Genomic DNA, 22,733 nt, shown 5'->3' with positions numbered 1-22,733 from the left:
TTGCGTTATGGACTTGTTATCTGGGGCAATCGGGGCAATAGTACCGATATAACAAGAGCATTTCTGGCTCAAAAGAGATGTATACGGGCCTTATGTGGTATGAGATCGGATCAGTCCTGTAAGCCGATATTTAAAAAGTCTGCTGCCATTGCCATCTCTTTACATTTATGATATGTGCGTGTTTGTGACTAAGCATATTATATTGTATCTTTATAAAAAGGCAAGTGATTTTAATAGCCGTAGTCGCAGAGATCCAAGTAAACTAATTTTAAAAGATACCTAATCCTAGATTAAAAAAATATAATAAAAACTGTCTTTGTATGAGTGTAATGTAATAATATATAATAAAGTGCCAACTAAATTAAAAAAACTTAGATACCAAATTATTTTTTAAAGAACTTCATAAATGGCTTCAACAGAAATGTTTTTATAGTGTTAAAGAATACCTAAACTCGTAATTAATATTGTCCACTTGCGTCTTAATATTGATTTTGTAATAATGTATGTCATTTTTGTAATGAATATGAATGAATTGTGAAATATTAATTACCTATAATAATGTGAATGAATAACAAATGAATTGATTTTAATAAAATAAAATTAAGAAGACATAATATAAAATGTATATCTAATGAAAAATGTATTTTAGTAATTTGCATGCCGTTGAATAACGGCTAAACATGTTGAAATAATGTATCTTATTCTAAACACCTAATAATTATACCATTAGGCCAGTAGAAATCGACACAAAAAAACCCTAAATTCGCAAAGCACGATGTAGTTCTGCATTTTTGGTATGTTGTTTGGATCAGTTAGGGTGATGTAAATCCCAATTTGCAACTTCGAAAAAGTTGTGCTCGCTGCGCACCACGTGATAAACTGCGAAAATTTTGGACTTTTTTCACTTTCTGCTCTAAAAGTCATAAACTATGCGTTTCCGACAAGTATCATTCACTACATAAATTAAGGTTATTAAATTTGCAACAATTTAAGCCTAATTATAGCTCTCTAAACCTTATAACGACTAAACTTTGGCCATTTGAAGATGGTTCATTTTTCCCGAAATATTAAAATTTTTAGTTTTGCTCCCGTTTGAAGCAAAACATTGGCAAAAACCGCTCGTTCTATGAGAAAGTCGTATAATAAACTTGTAGTGCATTTAATTTTCTTTCATTAGAGCATAGAACAAAGTCTGTGAGACAAATAGTTCACTCACAATATCTGAAAAACAAAAAGAAGGTAGAAATAGATTTTTAAATAATTGAAACTGTGGGCATATGAAATCATAAAAGGATAATACTTTTTCATTTACAGGATAGGTAATTAACAAAATTACAAAATTTGGGAAAGTAGGAAAAAAGATTATACGCAAATAATAAACTGCGAAAATTTTGGACTTTTTCAGTTTTTGCTCTAAAAGTCATAAACTATGCGTTTCCGACAAGTATCATTCCCTACATAAATTAAGGTTAAAAAATTTGCAACAATTTAAGCCTAATTACAGCTCTCTAAACCTTATAACGACTAAACTGTGGCCATTCAAAGTCAAAGTCTGTGAGACAAATAGTTCACTCACAATATCTGAAAAACACAACGCGTGCGCAGCGAGCACAACTTTTTCGAAGTTGCAAATTGGGATTTACATCACCCTAAATGATCCAAACAACATACCAAAAATGCAGAACTACATCGTGCTTTGCGAATTTAATGTTAATTTCCACTGGCCTACATGTTTACTTGCAAATAAATGATTTATTTATTTATTTATTTAAAATGGTAATTAATATAGGTACTTCGAATTTAAACGCTAAACGCCTGGCTTCTATAAGAAATTGTGCATCATTTTTTATAGGAGAAAATATGTCTACTCAGCTTTGGTTAGGATTTTTAATGAAACCACATAATAATAAGCAAATCACTTTATTTGTACGAACGTATTTATAAATTCATATATTTAGAGAATAAAAAATAAGCAATAAAATATTTACGATTCATAACTTTCTACATGAATAATCGGTGTTTAAATTGTTACATACTCAAATATCGATTACATTCTCCAGTGAGATCAGTCATAACTTAACAATATTTATTTACATTTAAAATACTACACTTTAATTTACTTTCTATTCGGTGGCATTCCTTTTTGTTTAAGATCTCTCATTGATCTATGATCGAGGCTTGAACCTTGACATGTAAAAGTCGCAGTCGGGGCAATACGTTGCCGGGGGGTTAACAGTTTTCTTCCGGCACAAATTACATACTGCTTTTTGTGCGCTAGATAAAGTATTAGATTGACTATCGCTTGCATAGTTGCCATTCATTTGTGGCGGTATCGGTGAATCTATACCACCCTTTGTACCAGGTTCAAAGGATACAGACTTCTTTTGAATTTGCTTGGGCGGTGGTAAATGTTGGTATGGGTTATAGCCGTTTTGTTGATACCCATTCTGGTATTGAGTCAATTGTTCGCTTGAGTTGTTGTCAGCATTATAGGGTGGACGCTGATTTCCGAAGTTCCTCGCATCGATACGCGTTTGATTTGAGTTATTATCATGGTAGTAGTTATTGGGGATTTTTTGATAATTGTTATTATTGTAAGTCTCAACGGGAACATCTCCATGAGGCGGTGGAACCCTCTGGTATGGCGAATGGATATTGTAATGATTTGTACTATTAGTTTGTGGATAACGACTAGAATAATCAGAATTAGCGTAACTTGTCGGTGGGTTGTGATAGCTCTGATAAGCCGGAGAGTTGCTGGGCACGCTTTGATATGCCGCGGCGTTATTATTTTGTGGGTTTTGATTGTATTGACGATTTTGTCCATAGTTTTGTGTCGGAGTCGGCGTTGCAGAGTGCTGAGGCAATCGATGATAGTATGTATTGTTCGTTGGTTGGTTCGCCGGATGCAGCTGGCTCGGTGGGTGAGGATATGTGTTTGGAACGGGCCTCTGTATGCTCTGAACATGCTTGGTCATATATGGCGGGTTATGAACAGTAGGCGTTAATCTGTTCGCAGGGTTTTGACTGAAACTCGGTGGGCTTGAAGTATTATTGTTTGTGTATACCGATGGTGGCTGAGTATATGGAATAGGATTACTAGCGCTTTGAGAATTTGCAGGTAACGCTTGATATATTTGTGTATTTCCTTGAATATTTTGATTTGTTGGCGCGGCAGTTTTCTGAGGATTGTATTGCTGTTGAGGTCGGTTTTGCGCAACTTGATAATTTGGGTAAGAATTTTGTGTTCTATAGTAATCAGTAGACTCGTTAGGCACATAAGATGTTTGGGAAAGGGAAGATATAGTTGAACGTGAAGATTGACTGTCGAAAGAATCCTGTCTGTGAAGTGACGGTTTCTCATTTTGTAAAGGTACGGTTGTTAGTTCTGGTTTGTTCATAGCGGATTTAAGAACTCTTTCTAATATAGGATTGGGAATATAACTATCATCTTCTTGATCTTCTGCTGTAGCTACTAAAATAACTTGATCGCAGAATGATACTGACTTCTTTTTAGGTTTGTTACGATCTCCGAAGTTAGCATTATTACTAGTTTTTGATGAATTATATTCATCTGTGCTCTGATTATGATCATTCGAAGATGAAGATGACCGACGATTGTACAATCCACTGTTTGAGAGATTTGAAACATTAATGACGTCTCGATTAGATCCCATATTCAGATATCCCATATGGGATCTTTCACTATCTACTGATGTATTTTGACTATTGCTTTCGAATCTTGAAGCTATATTTCGAACGTTATTACTATTATCAATTGCCTTTGTTGTATTTTCTACTGGAGCAGATAGTTGTCCCTCAAGAGACCCAGATCGTTTTAACTTTAAAGCTGCTTGTTTTGCCTGCAGCTCTTTAAGCCAAGTATCTCCAGCACTACCGATTGTATCCATTGGATTAATTTTAGTTTCGTTTCTTAGAATTTGATTCCTCTTTTCCTGTAATTGAGCTAGCAGTGATCCTTTAGGAACATCTTCCTGGTCACTTTCAAATCTATTTATGTAATTGAGATCCATGTTTGTATTTTGATTCATTCTGTTAATCTCTTCTTGTAATGGTGTTAAATCTATAGGTGGTGGTGGAGGAGGGAATTCTTCACTAGGTTGCCTTGAATGATTTACCGAATTCATGGGACTGGGATATGGAGGCAACTCAAAGTTCAGTGGAGATCTTCTTATATTTTGTGGCATGGCACAGTCAACTACATCGATTCCATTGTCGAATGCATTAGTGAGATTTTGAATATTGTGATGCGATGGGAGTATATTATCTAATATTTTAGTCAAATCCCTTTTAACTGGACTTTGCTCTTGATGCACCATCGCCTGAGTAACGACAGTATGGAAGTTTTGGGAAGTATTAGGAGAATCGTCTAATGTATTATAATGGTTAGCTGGATTGTTATCATATGAAGGCATAAATGGCAATGATTGTGGCTCCTCTCCATATTGCTCTGAGAATCCACCATCTTCATCATTATCATGTGCGTAGTTATATTCGTTGCGAGATGGGGGAGGCAGTGGTTGCTGAGGACGGTTTTGTATGCCGTGCTCTGTGACTTCTGATTCAAACTTAGGCCCGCTAAGCTGGGAAGTTGTTCGCAGCGGCGGCGGAGGAGGAACTTTAGCTGCAGTCAACATTTTACCCGCACTTCCGTGGAAACTTTTCCTCATTAGCTTGCTTCTTTCAAGGTTGGGATTAGTACCACTGGGTGCTGAGTACTCCAGATGTCCTTCCGATAGATAACCACTGAGGTTATTTTTATCATCTGTCTTTTTTCTGCCCACATCACCATCATCAACAGACGCTATGCGCTTCTCCTTACTTGTATTGGCTTTATTGACGTCAGCCCCTTCAGTCAAATCAGGCATAGATCTATTTTTCCTTCTTATTAAACCTCCCATTAATAATTTACGACGTATTTTATGTTGTTTCTTATTTGATTTTTTATCTTCAACTGGCTCCTCTTTTTTCTCAGGAGCTACAGTTATTTCTTTTCTCGCTCGTCCACGATCTTCACTTCTAGATCGTTTATCTCTTCCTTTATCATCATCGCGAGATTTGTGTCTCGGTGGTCGCTCTCTTGGTGGATTATCTATATCTTCTTCTATATTTTTAGATTTTTTGGAAGAACCCTTTTTCTTTGGAAGGGTGGCATAAATTTCGATCGTAGTTGGGGCAGTGTCAAGACCACCTTTTGTATTCCGAACGGGAGCTAGTTGAGGAATTTCAGTTACCCTATTGAAACCCGCCATTCTCCTTTGTAGACTTCGTGCACGCATTACACACGTGTTATGTTTCATTCTAGCGAATGTCATCGTATGTGGATTGTTATATGGGGCATCCATTGCTGCGCATACTTTTGAGGCAGCGGCGTCGCACAATACCAATGCAGTCTCATAGTCAGCGGCATCTTCAGCGTGACGTGACTTTTCTAACAATCTATCGGCTTCTTGGCACAGAGCTTCACAATCCCCACGAGTCGTTAATTCAGGTATTTGAGCTAGTTGTAAGTTGTGTCGTAAGCCTTGCTGTAAAGGAAGACTGTCCGTTGACGACAGGGAATAAGAATCGTACCCTGCGTCGCAGGATCCACCACTCGATAATTCACCTTTCCGTGTAGGGCTGCTCGGTATACTTCCAGGACCACGGCCTCTCGGATACATGAACGGACTTTCTATAGTCGATGACGATGCAGATGAAGCACTATTTCTATCGCCACTCCAGTTGCCAGAATCTCTTCTAGCTCGCGGCCGCTCTTGCGTGTCAGACGCGGAACTAGTACTTAGACTTCTAGCTAATTGAGCTCGCCGACTGGCTTGCACTTCTAGCATATTTTCAACTGCTTTTCTACTGACGTAATCATTTTCATTATCGGGACCGGGAGTCATAGCGCGTCTGGCGAAACCGTTCGTCGGTTTCTCTGGAGCCGGGGTGACGGCTCTTCTGGGTTCAGGAGCGGGGAACGGCACGACATCTTTAGGTGCGTGTCGAGTATCACACGGCGTGCCATCTACTGCGGCATATAGTAGCAATAGAGGTTGGAAGCGTCCTCTCTTGCACTTTTCGACAACATGGGACCATTCGGGGCCGATCTCCTTGACGTCCGCATCGTCGAAGTATATCCACAGCCGGAGTTTGCTATGGAAGAAGAAAGTCGAGTAGTGCTTGCCGTAGTACGTGACGAGGCCGACAAGGCGGTGCGTGGCGCGCGCGGCCCAGGCGCGGTCGACGCACGCGTGGAAGGCGTCTGTGGGACGAAGCTCAGTACCCAGCGCTGCATATACAGCCGCCACGTGTTCAGCTGACGGCCGTTCCGAGTCCCACACCATGCCGATGGACACTACTTCAGGCCGGTTCATGAGCGTCCTGCATATTTGTATCTTTGCGCCGCATGCGTTCTGTAAAGGATATTTCAAAATTTAGCTAAAACGTATCTTTTAAATGCCTTTTTATCTTTAACCTATGCGTAATTATATTAAATTGCAATATTCGAATTTGTATGTTGTAATATTCTGCCAGCTTTTTTATACGAAAGTCGATTAACAAATATTATTATTTATTTATACTTACAGGGCAGTCTCGTATGTCTCCCATGCCACCGGCCTTCTTCAGTAGCAGACCGAAGCTATCGCCGTGTTCACCTAGTGCTGCTTGCGCTGTTAGAGCAGTTGCTGATACATAGTGAACCATCTGAAAGTGAACATAAGTAATATTAATAACAGATTCACTGTTAATATTTCGTAAAATATTACAATTGGTAATTTGATTAAAAAAAAATTTTCAAGCATTAAAAGATTTTAAGTATATTATGAAACTCTACCTTCTCGCTTTAATAATTTCAGACATAATACTGTTTATTTATACTTTTATTTAACTTATAATTACCTGAGTAAACGGCAGCGGTTCAGACGTAGCTTGACAAGCGCCACACACGGACTGTTCCACGAGCATCATAGCGAACTTCCTATGCGGCACACAGTGAGGAGCTCGACACGCGTCATCATCTCTCTTGTCCCCAGAACCAGCCGCTACATGAGCGTGCACCCTTAGTAGAAGGTGCTCGAAACATTCGCTAGCGTCTGCCATGCAACCGAGTTGGAACCTCGCCCCTCCGCCTCCTAGAGCTCGGCGGAGGCTGTCGGCGGCTGGCGCACGTTCTGCAGACCATTGCAGTTGCGCGAATAGCTCCTGTAATTAAAGAAACGAGAATTAAATACAAGAAACTTTAGAGCTCTTTAAAACGGAGGGACTATGTATTTATGTTCTCATTATAGGAGCTGTAATAAAGTATATTGTGGGTGCTCAAATGATTTTACGATAATTATTATCAGTCAAATCTAATACGAGATTCACTCTTGAATAAATCACACAAACAGTTACAATTTTAGTTTTATTATCTTTGTATTATTGTTAGGTATTGAGTAAACAAATGTTATCGGTATATTTGTGTTCTGTAACTAAAAGTAGAGTGTCGAAAAAAGTGAGCTAAAACGTAATAAAAGTATTGATGAATTCTTATATCAACAGCTCACACATACATGAACACTGAACAGTATGTAACATATAAAGAATAAACGAGATTACTTTTACTTCGCAATACCTACATTCCGATCGTTTGCGAAAGATTTCAGAACAAGTTCAAGTTTTTAAGATTAAAATCGTAAACTTTGTACCTATCGGTTGCTATTTAAGTAGGTTTATTTGTACCTCTACATACTTAAAATTTACGTATGTATTTACATTTGACGAACGTATTTATTAGAATTTGCTTCAGTTGCAGTGGTACAAAATTCTAATAAATCTTCAAAGACATTTTTATACACAAGGTACGTATACGATATCTGAATTACACACAATAACATTCATTATAATTTTATTATTTGATTTTATGATAGAGCTTTCATAACAATAATTTTAGTTAAATTTGCACCTCCAATTTAGTATTATTTCTAGATGCGAAATGTCTGAAAAATGGCATTGCCATTTTATAATCCAAAAATGTATAATGAACGCAATGAGAAAGGCCTTTCTCTTCTTAAGACAGCCTTGAGACAATTGCATTACGATAACTAAATTATTTTCGTTTGAATAATTAGATAGAGTTAACTATTGAAGAAACGTAATATAATTATTATCATGTACAGAATCAAATAAGCTCGCCAAAGTAAACAGTTTAGTACAAAACGGTTCATTGGAAAGCCGCAATCGCTAAATTCTCATAAAATATTAATTAAATAGAAACATTTCGTCATCCGGTGCATTTGCACCTTGCATCGTGCCTTCCGCTGCCTCTTAACTATGAATTGGTGACTGCTTCATAAATAATATGACTTGTCTACACACTCATTTAATAAATAAAGATTTAAATTACCTCTGATTAATTACAAAAATCTTACGAATCATAAAGACTATGAATTATAAATTTTAAGACAAAGATTACTTAAAAAAACAATAATCAATTAGCTAAACATCGTTTGAGGCAACAATAGATCGAAATTAATCGAAAAAAATGAGCTAAATTTATAGACAACAATAAAGCGTCGAGAAAGTAGATTAAAAAAGCGTGCAAGATGAACTTTATAGAGAAAACAATAGGAAAACATTCAGCGTACAAAGGGGTCGGTACTCGGTACTGTGGTGATGTGAGAATAGTCTATGCTTAGTCTATGTATTGTTGCGTGAGAATAGTGATGCTACTCATTTCTGATTGCCTGGTACATGAATGTAATAAATAGTAAGCGTACGTTTATTGAATTTTATAGACTTCCTGCAGCAAGGTTTGTATTATTTAAGCCGCTACAACATGCTATTAATTTCTTTTAATAGCATGTTGTAGCGGCTCCTTTAATGTTAAATTATAAAAAATGTGCCACTATAATTTTCTTTCTTATGCTATTGATTGATGATTCGATAATTTCAACATGTGACATAAGTATGTATTATGTTCATTTTAGTAAGTATACAATCGAAACGAACATACAGAAACCGTTAATACTATTTAAGGGAATTTGTAGGCTGTACCTACCTATTGTGAATTGAATAAATAATAATCGCTGTTATAGCCAAGACAATAAGAACAAATTTGACAATTGTTTTACAGATGTTTAACTATAGGATAATAAATTCTACACGTGTCCAAAACGAATTTTAGAAACGTATCGGTCCTTCCTTCAGAAACAATAGTGAATTCAATGCACGAGCTGTAGCTCTGTCGATTCTTTACATACGCATACAATTGCCTTGTTTTACTTATAGAAACAAATTGCTTTTGGCTCTGACATTATGCTCTTTTAGGGTCAAACGAACTGAGAATAAGACGCCACCGTTAATGACTAACTGTTCAAAGATTTATGTGTGAATTAATTTTCTGCAGGAAAACATTTACTTTAAAAACTGGAAACTGGCCAAATGCTGCATTATGCTGAAAGGAAGACCTTTTCTTACTTATGTTATCCTTGTTGAATTAATTTGTTTTATTTCAAAAAAATTTCACTTCAATATCATTTTAAGTGTGTGATACCAATTTTTAGAAAGACACTTTATGCTTATTAATCTCTATTTTTGCTAATTACTTTCTAGAATATATTAATTTAAAATTGAGTGCATTAGTAAACCGTTTTAATTACTCACGATACGGAGTACTTATTCATTAATATGTGATTTCAACAGCATCAACATTCTAATGACGTAATCATAAATATTTAGTTCCTACAGGAGTCACGATTTAGAGATTAGCTTTAAATTAGATAGCTACTTAAACTCTCAATATAACGTGATGTAAATAATTAATTAAAAATTATTTTGGTGTAAAGATGTTCTAGAATTTATTAACATAATATAATAATCTGCCATAGAACAAGACTTTATTTATCACAATATTCATTCGATTTATAAATAAAACTTACTCGAAACAGCGACAAAGTGGTTTGACTGAGAAGCGGTTCAGGCGGGTCGCGCTTATTAGCGGAAGGCGGACGAGATCGCGGGAGCGTGTTGTGCCGAACTCCAGCCAGAGAACCGGCTAGCATATCCTTGGGCGGCAACAGCTCCCTGTCCTTCAACCCTTCGATCTTCTGCTTCTGAATCGCCGTTCCAGCCTTGCCATCGCTCGGCTCCTTACGCTTATACCGAAACTTAATCATTTCACCGACTAGTCCTCATCGCTTGCACTGGCACAACACTAAATACTATCACGTTTTATTTAATTTCCAAGCACATCACTGTTGAAGACAATACGCGTTAAACATACATACTCGATCAATGTCCGCAACGTTTATGGCAATATATGTAACCTGAACACGTATCAATGAGATTTCATTATAATTCTATTCGAATAAACGAACTATTCTTCTATGGTGGTTCGGGCGTTATGGCGCGAAAACACCAGTTGCTAAGGCACAGGTAGAAAGCGACAGGTGGTTCAAAATGGGAAGCTATCGAACAACTGCCGGGTTGCGTCACTTGAAATAGGTTCCATCACAGTTACAAATCACTAGCAATTAGTGTAACGAAGTAATTAGAATGAAGTTAATTAACATCGACACACGAAAGGCTTTCGCGCTGAGCGACAACAAAGTTTGAACTAACGCGCGGGCGGGAGAAGCCTCTACCTTCCAGGTAGAGTTTTTTATAATCTATTGTTAACTTATCTCACGTGGGTATTGCCTTCTCCCTCCTACATGTTCACGCTCAATATGTTTGTCTCAAGTTTTATGTTGCTACGATGCTTTGTTTATATTCGTAGTGCGCTAGAGCCGGCCAAGTTGTGTTGTAAAGCTTTTGAAAGGCTTTGTTTGAGAACACGTGCATTAAACGTGTTGCATGGTATTGATAATTTGGAAACAAGACGTAGTTTCCAACATGCAACTTTTAGCACCTTAAATTGAATAATCGAGTTATCATGCAACTAATGTAGCATTCGATATTAAGTTATACAATGCTTCGATGAAACATTTAGGTAAAGTTTTGGATAAGTATATAGTTTGTAATTTGATAATTATCTTTTCGGGTTATTATTCAATTAGGTACTGAGAAACATTAATTAATTAGGTAATTAAATTAATAGTCAAAATAAACTTCCTAAAATATTGAAAATGATAATATTTAATTATGAATGATATAAATTAAACCGAAATTTTGGAGGATTTTCAGATTTTTCGTGAGCAAGTTCGCAATTTCAAAATGTGTAAAAAATATGTATACTAAGATAATAGGTGTACATAAAATATAAACTATTTATCTATCATCGAGCTTTTAAGCTTTCTATCCCATTGGATAGTTCTATAACTCCCTATTTAATGAAAGGTCATATTTGTTCTGTATTAATACTATATAGGTACTTGATCAATACTTTTTTTGTATTGTAAATCTTTATCAGTCTTAGAAAACACCCTTCCCTTACGTTCCTAATGAGTCATTTAAAGGAATGTAGAAGAATTTATAGTCAAGTGCACACATCACACGTCATAATATTAGATGGGACGAAACAAGATGCAAGTTTTAAAGGGATTTTTTGACGCATTCATCTCATGCTCTCGATGAGTCAGGGAAAAAGTATGTCGAAGTCGTAATATTATGTGGTCAGCTTCCTTCACAATTTTATATTTTAAAACACGTCATCGATTAATCGGCTCTCATAAAAAATAAATATAGATTATAATACGTCATACGTGAAGATTTTAATAGTATTTGATAGTTTTAATTTGGTGTTGTAATAGGTAGATTTTTACTATTATAACCTAGTTTGGGAGTCAGAGACTTCAATATTTCAAAATGTAAAATCTTTGGTCAATAAAGAATTTTTATTTTTATTTTATTTTACATCGATATTGAAGATATTTCTTGAGCATTCAGATAAGTTTAATTTTATAACGATGAAAATTTCATTCGCAACATATTTTACAAAGAAAAAATATTTATGCTTAGATACACACAGTAATCAATACACTAACGCAAAATTGACTGCCAAATTTAGCGTAACCGTAAAATTTCTAACCATTACATAAAGATGTATTGACCATGTTTGCGCAAACAAAAGAAAGCATTTTCTTATGTAAATAGCATGTCCAAACGATACTAGCGGAAATGTATGTCTGTTAAAACGTTTTTAAATTCCCCTTATCGTAATGGGAAATCGTTCCATGATTCACTCTTATTACGTATGCACGTTAACCTAAAACCTTATTAGGTAAACATTCGTTTTTTAGTGTCATTATTGAAGTAACACCCACCAGAGATACGTTTTTGTCTGCTAATAACAGTCGTGTAGTTTTATTGTATTTGTTAAGTAGCGCTCTGATTTGTAACAATGAATATATGACTGTTTTAATTCAGTGCAATCTAATGGAGTATGACAGAGAGAACGCAGTAATCTACTCTAGCATTTCGTTACTACTCTTCCATAGTAAATCATCGTTGAAATATATCAGACGATAAATTAGATTCATAGAAATATTACGATAAATTATGAACTTTGATGCCAACACAATTTTCTCTGTTAAACAAATAATTTTAAGACTTTTCATTAGAGTTTGATAGAACAAAGATAGGAGCAAAAATAAAGAAAAACATGAGTAAACTTCCTAATCAAACGTCACACCAATTACGCTTGCAAAAAGCCGAAACTAATGATGCACCATGCTTCCGTACTCAGTACCATTGTCAATAAATATATCCGTGGAAATTAATAAGTAATATAACACCACAATATCGTCGTGAGACTGTTCCCACAGGCCTGATCCAGTTACGACTGTGAGAAATTATATTCAATCACAATCAACTTCTCAGATAATTAACACGATTTAATTCTGTTTGTGTCAAATCGATCACTGCTCGAGAGTCGGGAGTCGGGACGTGTTAAAAGTGTTTTAGGAAGGTTTCGTTGCTGAAAAATAAAAAAGGATGTCAATTGATATATTCTTATATTTTGTACGATTTTGTTGTTGAGGCATTGTTATTTGTTGATATAAAGTATTTGTTGTAGAGCCATTTTATACATAGGTAAAATTTGTAAATCGAAATAACTTTTAAACTTCATTTCTACCCAAATACATATTTACGACCTACTTAGTAGAAACCAATTGTGTCCCAATCGAAAATATTTTGCCTTTTCCTTATAGCTTTTAAAATTGAGAAGGTCAGAAGCTTTCCTTTTGTTCGGAAGGCTCCGTCACCTTTTCTCAGAACTAGTCCTGAGGCGGATTCAGTCTGCGTGCACAGGCCGTTACAATACTGGTTCTCAAACAGTTAGCATGTTGCTAATATCCGATTAAGTAATTTTGATCACCGAACCATTGATTAACATCCTGGCTAGACAAAATCGTATCGTAATCTTTAACAGATTTGACTCAATTTCGAACGCATAATAGCTCATTGTTTTATTATGGCTGTAAAAGGATGCTATATCAAATTCTGCAAATTGCTAAGTATGCATTGTTGAATTCGAACAATTGCGTATAACAAGCCTCGGGTTTGAAGAATTTTCTGTTGTAACAGTTCTACGACATAAAGATAAAGTAAGATTATCTTTTTTTGGAAAAGAGGGTCAATGACTACGTTCTTATCAAATTATATTTAAATGCTTCAGTCTGTAGAGTTTAAGTTTTACGGTTTTACAAACTTGTTATTTTGAAATGATTTGCGAGAATTTTTAAAAAAAATATTATTATATAGTTATGCATAAAATATTTGGTAGTGCTGAATTACAATAATTTTCCTAAGGGAAATTCTTTATTTTAATTTTATAAGTACGCAACATTGTTGTAGAGCCATACATATAATTTGTTTAAAAAAGTACCCATTGAAACATCGATTGTTCTTAGAAATTTGTTAATGAATATTCCGTGTTAATTTATATGCAAATTTGAGACGAGTTGTAATTCTATAAAAATCCACGATTACACCTTAGAAGCACGTATGATGACCTCATGTTCACCGATTGCCTTCACGTTAACCACGGTACATGTAATCCAATCAAACCGGATCGAACTATTGTGCAAGTACTATTGTTCAAATCTATTGACATTTAAGGGAAGATACGAAGAAATTCGCAGACTTGTATTTCCTGCGTAGTGGCAGCCAATAAGTAATTGCATTACGCTCTCATTTGAATTAAATATCAATTTAGCTTATGCTGTGCTATAAACTTACAAATCCATTTAGATACTGTTAAATGTTTCGCAAAGAGCATCTTGTTTCTTTATTCGAGACAATTTTAGCGCGGTAGAGCAACAAGCGAATTTAATTAAAACTATAGGTACAGATATGAGATAAAAATGTTTTCAAAATGTATTTATCAATATTGAAGAACTAGTTTTATTAATAGAAGTATTTTTTTGAGAACCAGTTTTTATAACGTTGCACACTCAAATGTAGAGATAAATAGTACTATGATTTGCCACAGCAAGACAAGCTTTAAATGCGAATATATGTATTTATAAGTGGGTGTTATATGCGATTTGCATCGGGGACAAAGAGACATTATTGCTATCGTAGGTTGATAGTTTGGCGAATACCGTAAACGTGTTTATTGACACAAGTGATAACGTGTGGGACACGAACAATACCAACCAAATTACCTTTTATTAGTGACTATCTATTCTTTTTATCACAACGTACTGTAATATACGATACATGACACTCAATTTACCATGTCGAGTGACATTCTTAACACGGAATGCAACCCTGAATTATAAGATATCGCAATAATTGTCGCGGACATTTAAACAGTATGTATGTTGATCGCACAAGGCAAACGAGTGATTTTTCGCTGCCATATCACACACCTCTCACTGACACTAGTAATAACCTTTGACACACGATCACTTAGCACTTATTGGGAAATCCTTGTGAATTTTCACTACACTTTAGATACGCGTCTGTCCGCGACCGTAGAATAGTTGTAAGTTGCGTGTACGCGGGTCGCGGGCGCCAGTGACAGGCTGTGTGTGCGCAGGAGCGAGCGAGACGGTGAATGAGGCTTTGGCGCCTCGCGTGCAGCGCCGCAAGTGCGAGCGAGACGGCTGAGAGGCTTTAGCGGGAGTCCGGTTACGTATCTCGATATGGCAGAGATGAAGTCTGTAGCGAGCTTTTTAAAACTTTTAATTAGCGTCTCTACTTATTGAATGCGCGTGTCCACTTTATCTAACATAGATACAACTCTGTGTAATATTATTGTTGTATTTCTATTCTACTTTCTATTATCGATCGTCAAAATGTTAATATTTTAGTGTCCTGAATGAAAACAAAATATTTGATTGCATACAACAATTATTGACAACTGCAATAAATTTTAACAATTTCTGTATGGCAATTATTTGATCAAAATGAACATGCGCACAAAGAAATTAAAGTTCCCAGTCACAGCCACATAAAGGCTCACTGCAATTGATCTCATCGACCAAGATGACATTTAAAGAGAAAGGTTTGTAGCATCTCGTAGTTTTTCCTTGCATTGCCTTAATGAGCAAATGTTGGCCATTTACGTCACAAGGTGTAATAGCGTTCCGGGTAAAATGCTGGTGAGAAATTCTAGTACCTACTAACTTTAGATGTACTATATTTTCTAATATAGCCTGATCGTAAACAACAACAACTATAGTGTGGACAACAACAAAATCGCATCACGTATTAAATTTCCAAGGATATATCCTTTCAACACAGCACATATTTTTAAAGACGACTTTAAAAAAAAGAGCTTTTAAAAATATGATTTCATAGGACATAATTTCTAGCAGTTTCTATAAACAGTGAACAAAAGACATTAAATGCCCCATTTTGTATCTCTTTATCGAAACTCTTTGTAAAAGCATTGTTTGTAAAACTTTCTCGCAGTTTAGTTTTATCTATACCCGTCTAGTAGCAATCTTAGACGCAGTACATCAAGTGAATGTACCGTTGTGCAATGAGGTAATGTAATGATAACGATGCTGTAATGTGACGCCCCTTATCATATTGAGTTGCTTCATACATTTCTTCCGACAACGCTCTTTTAAATATTTGATATTAATATAGTCATATACGTGAGATATACTACTTAGCGTGAGAGCTAGAGTTAATTTTTAAATAAGTAATTTTAAACTTGAAGGTTTTAATTCCATTGTAAATTTTCATTTTAGAACAATCCAATAGAATCTATACATATAATAAATCTGTAGAAGGGTCAATTCTGTACATTGAAAATATTGAAAAAATAAATAGCAGGGGGTGTTACTGGATCGATACCAAACCCAATTATGTGATTAAAAAAATTTTTGTCTGTCTGTCTGTCTGTCTGTCTGTCTGTATGTGAAGACATCACGTGAAAACTACCGGTTTGATTTCGATGAAACTTGGTATAATTATACCTTATTATCCTGGGCGTAAAATAGGATACTTTTTATCTTGGAAAAATACGTGGAAAAAAAAAATCTTAATTTTTCAGTTTTCCATAGACGTTGTTCTGTAGAACCGCGAACACACGTTGCGTATTATTATAGACCTAGCCGTATTTGGGTCAGATAGATATATTTATAAGATGTCATTTTCAGAGTTACTCAAAATGGAGAAATAAACCATCCACGCGAAGACCGACATCCGCGCGGACGGAGTCGCGGGCGGAAGTTAGTTAAAAATAAAACATCTTTCATGTGGTTATTACTTCCAATTATAGCATTAATTAAGGCTTTTTAATAATCTGAATATCTCTACCGAAACGACTGGACCGTTTTTCATGAAACGTGCCTATTGGGTAGATCTGAGAATCGGCCAACATCTATTTTTCATACACCTAAGTGAAAAGAGTAAGGTAAAACAACGTTTGCCGGGACTGATAGTAATAATCTATACTAATATTGTATTATAAAGCTGGAGAGTTTGTTTGTTTGTTTGAACGCGCTAATCTCAGGAACTACTGATCCGATTTGAAAAATTCTTTCAGTGTTAGATAGCCCATTTATCGAGGAAGGTTATAGGCTATATATATTATCATTAGGTACCCTAAGAACAACAGGAGCGGAGCAATGCGGGTGAAACCGCGGGGCACAGCTAGTAAATAATAAACAAGCGAATTTAAATCTAATTGAACTTAAAATTCATCACATGTTTATCAAAACAGAATTAAGAAGACGAAAAATTTTGCTTAATGCGAAATTAGCAATAGAATACGTGAAGAGCATAATATGCAAACCATGCAAACATATTCTAAGAAATAGCGGTATATTTAGTAAACGATCGAATAAACATATGAGGAATGGATTTCTGATGCCACAGGCAAGCATTTTATTTGTCATTAGCGAAATGAGATTTTACTTAATAAATTTCAAAGAACATACAATGCGTGATAGAATGAATAATTTATCTTCTTATGAAAGAAGCACTTGTATGTGAATTAATACTAAAACATTTAATGATTAATTAAAATTTGACGCACTGGCAAATATTAACTTCCGAAAAGTAGAACTTACTTTTCTCTTGATTTTAAAATCTATAATTAAGTACATATAAGTAAAAAAATGTTTGCGTGATCGAAACTTTCGACTTGATTAAAGCACAGATCCGTCCTTTGGAACAGTCATTCGACTTTTTCAAACAATATAATTTCCCTCTTCCATCTCAAAAAACATCCTTTTATTTCATTCTTCACTTCAACAATAATATTATTTATTTATTATTAATTTTTACAATTCATCAGTCATAAACCATCGAATGATGAGATGTGTGCTACTTACACACTTGTCCGTTTCTCTCGCGACTGGTCCGTCCAACTGCTTTCCGAAACGCGACACACTTTTGAACAAACTGACAGAATACAGTTTAAAAGGTCATTTTCCTAAATATTACCTATTATTATTGACGCTCATTTGAATTTCTGGATGTGCCTACATTTTAAAATTTAACAGTAAATTTATGATCACCTGTTTTATGGTTAAGTTATAAGGTACTTTACCTATGTTATAAAATACATAAACAATTATCTACTTTGAGACATACCTATAACTAAAAATTTATTTCAAGCAATACACCGCTTTTCGAAAATTATTTATTTTAAAATAATGGCCCTCAATTATAAGCAATAATTAACATTAGAATCTGACAGTATCAAAGCATCAATTAAAGCCTCAAGACCAATCTAAAAGTTGCACCAAAGCTGTAAGTTGTGAAATCACTGAGTAATTACAGGCTTAATAGACACGCAGAGATAATGGCTAAGTAATTCGCATTCCGAGTGTTAGAACCAATCTATAAGCTTCACCGGTCACTGGCTGAAGGTCAGAGTACATATAAAACCTCAAGTCTATGCTAAATGCTTCTAGTACTAGATCTCTAGGACTGGAAGACGTCTAAGAATTGAAAATCATAATAGATGATATAGAATAGTGGATATCTTAATGTATGATTAGCATTTTGTTGTTACAATGGTCGTTCTAAAATATAATTTAATGTCATGTTATTTAGATGTACTAGATAATAAATAATTTTATATTCTAAATTCTAATGTGCAAGTTAAAGTAAGTCAAGTAAGTCATAGATTGGAACGAAATGACGAAATTATTGTATCCGTTAAAAAAAAGCTCAAGAACCTTTAAATGTTTAAAATAGATAAAACGAGAAGTCGAAAATGTTATCTGATATAAAAGAAAAAAGATTTTGTATAAGACATCAAGGTTATAAATACATCTATGTTTTATTATAAGTACCTGTTTGTAGCAAATTATTTATGCATGCATAAATATGAGAGGGTATCGTTTTATGATACTATAATGTCACATTACACTAATAAAATTCGCTAAGTAGAGTTATTTGTAGTTAATTATTATATTGAGGACATTTAGGTACATACCTAAATGTCGTCGAAATATGACTTATAAACAACTTTTAAAGCAATAATCTCTTAGAATTAATATTATTCTTAAAATTCATAAATACTTCCTAGTACGATAGCAATTAGCTTATAAGGATTTATTGAAATTTCTAACAATGTGTGTAATAAAACCAAGATTAATGGCTCGATTCTTAACTTACCTACTTGTTCATATTAATACAATATGCAATGAAGTGTGATAAATGTTATTGACGTGAAGTTTGCCAACCGCATATTTCTATTATAGTCGTGACGATGTAATGACGATAATATGGATGAAAAGCTCGTAACAAGGTGCCTATTTAATAAAGCTCATGTTGTACTGAAACTTCTTACATTGTAGTTTCATTCATTCATATTGAAATAGGGAATGAAATCTAAAAAGTTATAAACAATTCAAAAGAGTTATGTTTTGATCCTGAAATAAATAAAAGAAAGTAGGCAAAATATTCTTCGAAAGCTCTTAATTTGTAATTCACTGTGTGATGCATATAATACAATTATTAAATGAAGGAACTAAAAGGTATCTCTATATTTATTCTATACCTTGATTATTGGGTTGAAATATTGAACAGCTTAGTTTCACGTATTAGTCCATTTTCCGTTCACGTTTTGTGCCATTCAATTAATACGTTCCCAATACTTAGACAATCTATTTAATTATTATTAGTGACTTTCCTGCAAATTTTGTTCTAGCAAAATTTTTAAACTAGATATCGCCTAGACTTTTGGGACAAAATATTATTTGTGAAGACTGCAGAGTGCAGAGCTCAAGAAGAATCTAAAAATATCCATCTTAATACTATCTTTTGAATAGAGAATTTGTTGAAAAAAGCTGCAGTATTTACGTGACTACTGAATGCTACACCTACACCTTTCTTCTAACCGTCTGTAAACAACACAAAAACAAAACGATTATTTCTCAATAACAGCGACAAATCTTGATAGTATAATATTCACAGATAATATTAAATTAAAATGTAAATCTGCCCACACGATGCCCACTCTTTATTGTCTATGAAAGGGCTTAAGATCGGTATAAATTAGGTGAAATTTATTTTGTATCGTAATGTAATCGATATGTTAATGGATTAGGAAAGTGGCGCCAAAGCGTCGGGTAGTAATCCCGATACTCTGTAATCATTTTCAAGGAAAACATCTAAAATCATGCGATAAGATTATTAGAGAAACGTTTTTGACATTTTCTTTTATAATATTATATTACAGGAGCTATGAAATTAGTATAATTTCTTATTTTATAATTTTATATTTCGTTAAATATACAGGAGTTATAAAATTAGTATCGATAAACTAAATGGGTTGGTACATTGGGTTACCAAAGACAATAAGTGCATTAATTTTGAGAAGGAATGATATTTACCTATATTTAATTACCTATTTACTTCATTGTAGAGACTTCATTTTTTCTATATTTTTTTCCGATTTGTACTAAGTAATAATACAATGAAAACATATTTTTTGGGCGTAGGTTGAGAATCAGATAAAACGTGTAATCTAGTTATCCATTTAGCACTTATCCGGAATACATAAATTACTTTGTTATATTAATTAAATTGGTGGGCAGCAAATTGGGTTCATGTTTTAGTTATTACATCTAGTAGCAGTGGGTGGACCCACGGTCAACTATCGCGTGGGATCAAATACTGAACTATAAGTCTTTATTTTTATGTTTTTAACTGAGATAATTAGCGTCATATTGTCATTTGTCATAGCGCCATGTGATTGCAGAGAAAGGTTTTTAATGGAAAAGTAAGGAAAGCTATATAATAAGTACCAACATATTCAATATATTTCTGTTTTTTTTTTTTTAATATTGTTTCTCTATCTTTCCTCGAGTTAAAATATATTTTAGTCTGAGAATACAGTGTTGCAATTTACTAAGATACATTACCTAAAGAGCCAAAGCTATAAGATTTAATGATCTATGTATTTTAGATATACCATGATATTTACCAACACTTACTAATATTAGTAAGTGTTATTAAAAGGTCTCTAAGCACGCAAACAAGTGTATTTCCATTGTATTGTATTGCTGTTATTTAACAATGCTTGCGCATAGAAAGCCTGGCAAAGAAAAGTTTTTGTAAAACTTTTACAATTTTCTTTTAAATTTATTACATTGCGATAGTGTATGAATTTTTGATTAGTCATAATATTATTTATGGTAAGTATAATATTTAAGAGTAAGAATCTTCCTTATATTTTTTTCTCCTCCTTATTAAATTAAATTGGTAAAACAATGTTATGACGTTTCAAAAGGGCTTGTAGAAGAAGTCTAATTGAATAAATAAATGTTTGAGTTTGAGTTTAGAACACAAAATAAATTACAGATAAATTATTTTGTGTTCTAAACTCGTATTATAAATTACACAAAATAATTACTACAAATCTTAAAGAACAATAACTTACTAAGCTTTCGTTAAACCTGATGCCAATAGAATTATTGCATTTTTAAATTACTTCACAAATATCGTGTTATTCGTAACCTTTCCACTCCCACCTCTGGCTACCTATCAATCACGCCACGTCACAAATTATTCATAATCGGTCATTAACAGACTGGATTGTACTTTGTAGTCAGATCTATAGTTGATGTAGATCACGAAATGCTCCGTAAACATGACCGAAACCGGTCCACTGCAGCTGCGCGTGCTCACTTATCTGTATAATGTAGGTACTTCGGTATCGTAAGACAGAGATACTATAGAATAGAAGTACATATATGTATATGTTTTGAATTGTGACGTCACATTTCTAAGAATCAACGAGAACTAGATTGGAAAAGAGAATATTATTGTGGCGTATTAGTTAATTATCTATCTATCCTTTAATTTAAATGAACCCAATTAAGAAGCAGGTACTTTTTGAAATTATAAGAGAAACAGCTTTCAATTCTGTTGAATATTAGCACGCATTACGATCATAATCAATCTATCAAACTTAAAGTACTGAATTTTATCAATAATCCATCACATTACATATATTGCGTGATGTACAAACGATTATATACAAGCCTACGAGTAACTATTATCTCTATCTATTACGTGCCTCTCTTCATATTAACTATAACAAGAATGGATAGTATACAAACTGTAAAAAATCAAGTAATTGCTTCACGCCTTGTTTTTGGTCATCTTTGGATATGCTATTTATTTAAAACTTTTGGATGTGACTCTACCGGTGACTTTGCATATTGTATTGATTTTTCAAAAAGCTAGAAATATACGGTAGTCTTATTTACTTCTACTAAACAAATACATGTTTAACTTCTTGATACACTACAGTTGTATGTAATAAAGTTATAACAAAATTATGAGGTGATGACTCTATATTAAAATTTAGTGTTCCCTAGCAAAAGTTAGAAATTTATTTGTACTAAACGTTTTTATTACCTTTAGGTTGATAAACAACAATTGTATATAATATACTACTCTGTCAAGAAAGTACCGGGAAAATATCAATAATACACAAAAATTTTGTTGTTCATCCAAATTTATTTTATCGCCTTCAAAGTATGCTCCTTCAGAAACTATACACATACGCCAACGAATAATCCAATCATCAAAACATTTTTTAAACGCTGTTTCCGAAATGGAGTTCAGTTCTCGCCGCGAATTCTCCTTTATGTCTTCTACCGATTGAAAACGGGTGCCACGAAGTGGTAATTTGAATTTAGGAAAAAGAAAATAGTCGGCTGGAGCCATATCTGGTGAATACGGTGGTTGCTCGATGGTATTTGTTGAGTGTTTGGACAAAAATTCGTTCACAATGATGGCCTTGTGCGAAGGCGCATCGTCGTGATGCAATATCCAAGAATTTTCTTTCCACAAAACTGGCCTTTTTCGTCGAATTT

The 22,733-nt window shown here is 34.2% G+C and overlaps 1 protein-coding gene across 5 annotated transcripts in view; it reads right to left on the bottom strand.

Moving 5' to 3' along the window:
- Nucleotides 1-1,906: 1,906 nt before the first annotated feature.
- The window catches only part of LOC123693474, an 83,001-nt gene continuing 62,174 nt past the window's right edge, over nt 1,907-22,733 (bottom strand). For 2 of the 5 annotated variants that reach the window (XM_045638606.1, XM_045638610.1), the window contains 3 exons: nt 6,907-7,209; nt 6,592-6,711; nt 1,907-6,419 (listed from right to left, as the gene is read on the bottom strand). In XM_045638606.1, the coding sequence (XP_045494562.1) occupies nt 2,166-6,419; nt 6,592-6,711; nt 6,907-7,209 (4,677 nt within the window). In that variant the 3' untranslated portion in view covers nt 1,907-2,165. Of the gene's footprint in view, nt 6,420-6,591; nt 6,712-6,906; nt 7,210-9,926; nt 10,242-14,597; nt 14,921-22,733 lie in introns of those variants that run through there. The other 3 variants (XM_045638608.1, XM_045638609.1, XM_045638607.1) reach the window with 3 other exon arrangements.

Source organism: Colias croceus, chromosome 7 (assembly GCF_905220415.1).
Source record: "Colias croceus chromosome 7, ilColCroc2.1".
NCBI lineage: Eukaryota > Metazoa > Arthropoda > Insecta > Lepidoptera > Pieridae > Colias > Colias croceus.
The sequence above is the reverse complement of the archived record's forward strand: the minus strand, read 5'-3'. Positions and strand labels throughout refer to the sequence as shown.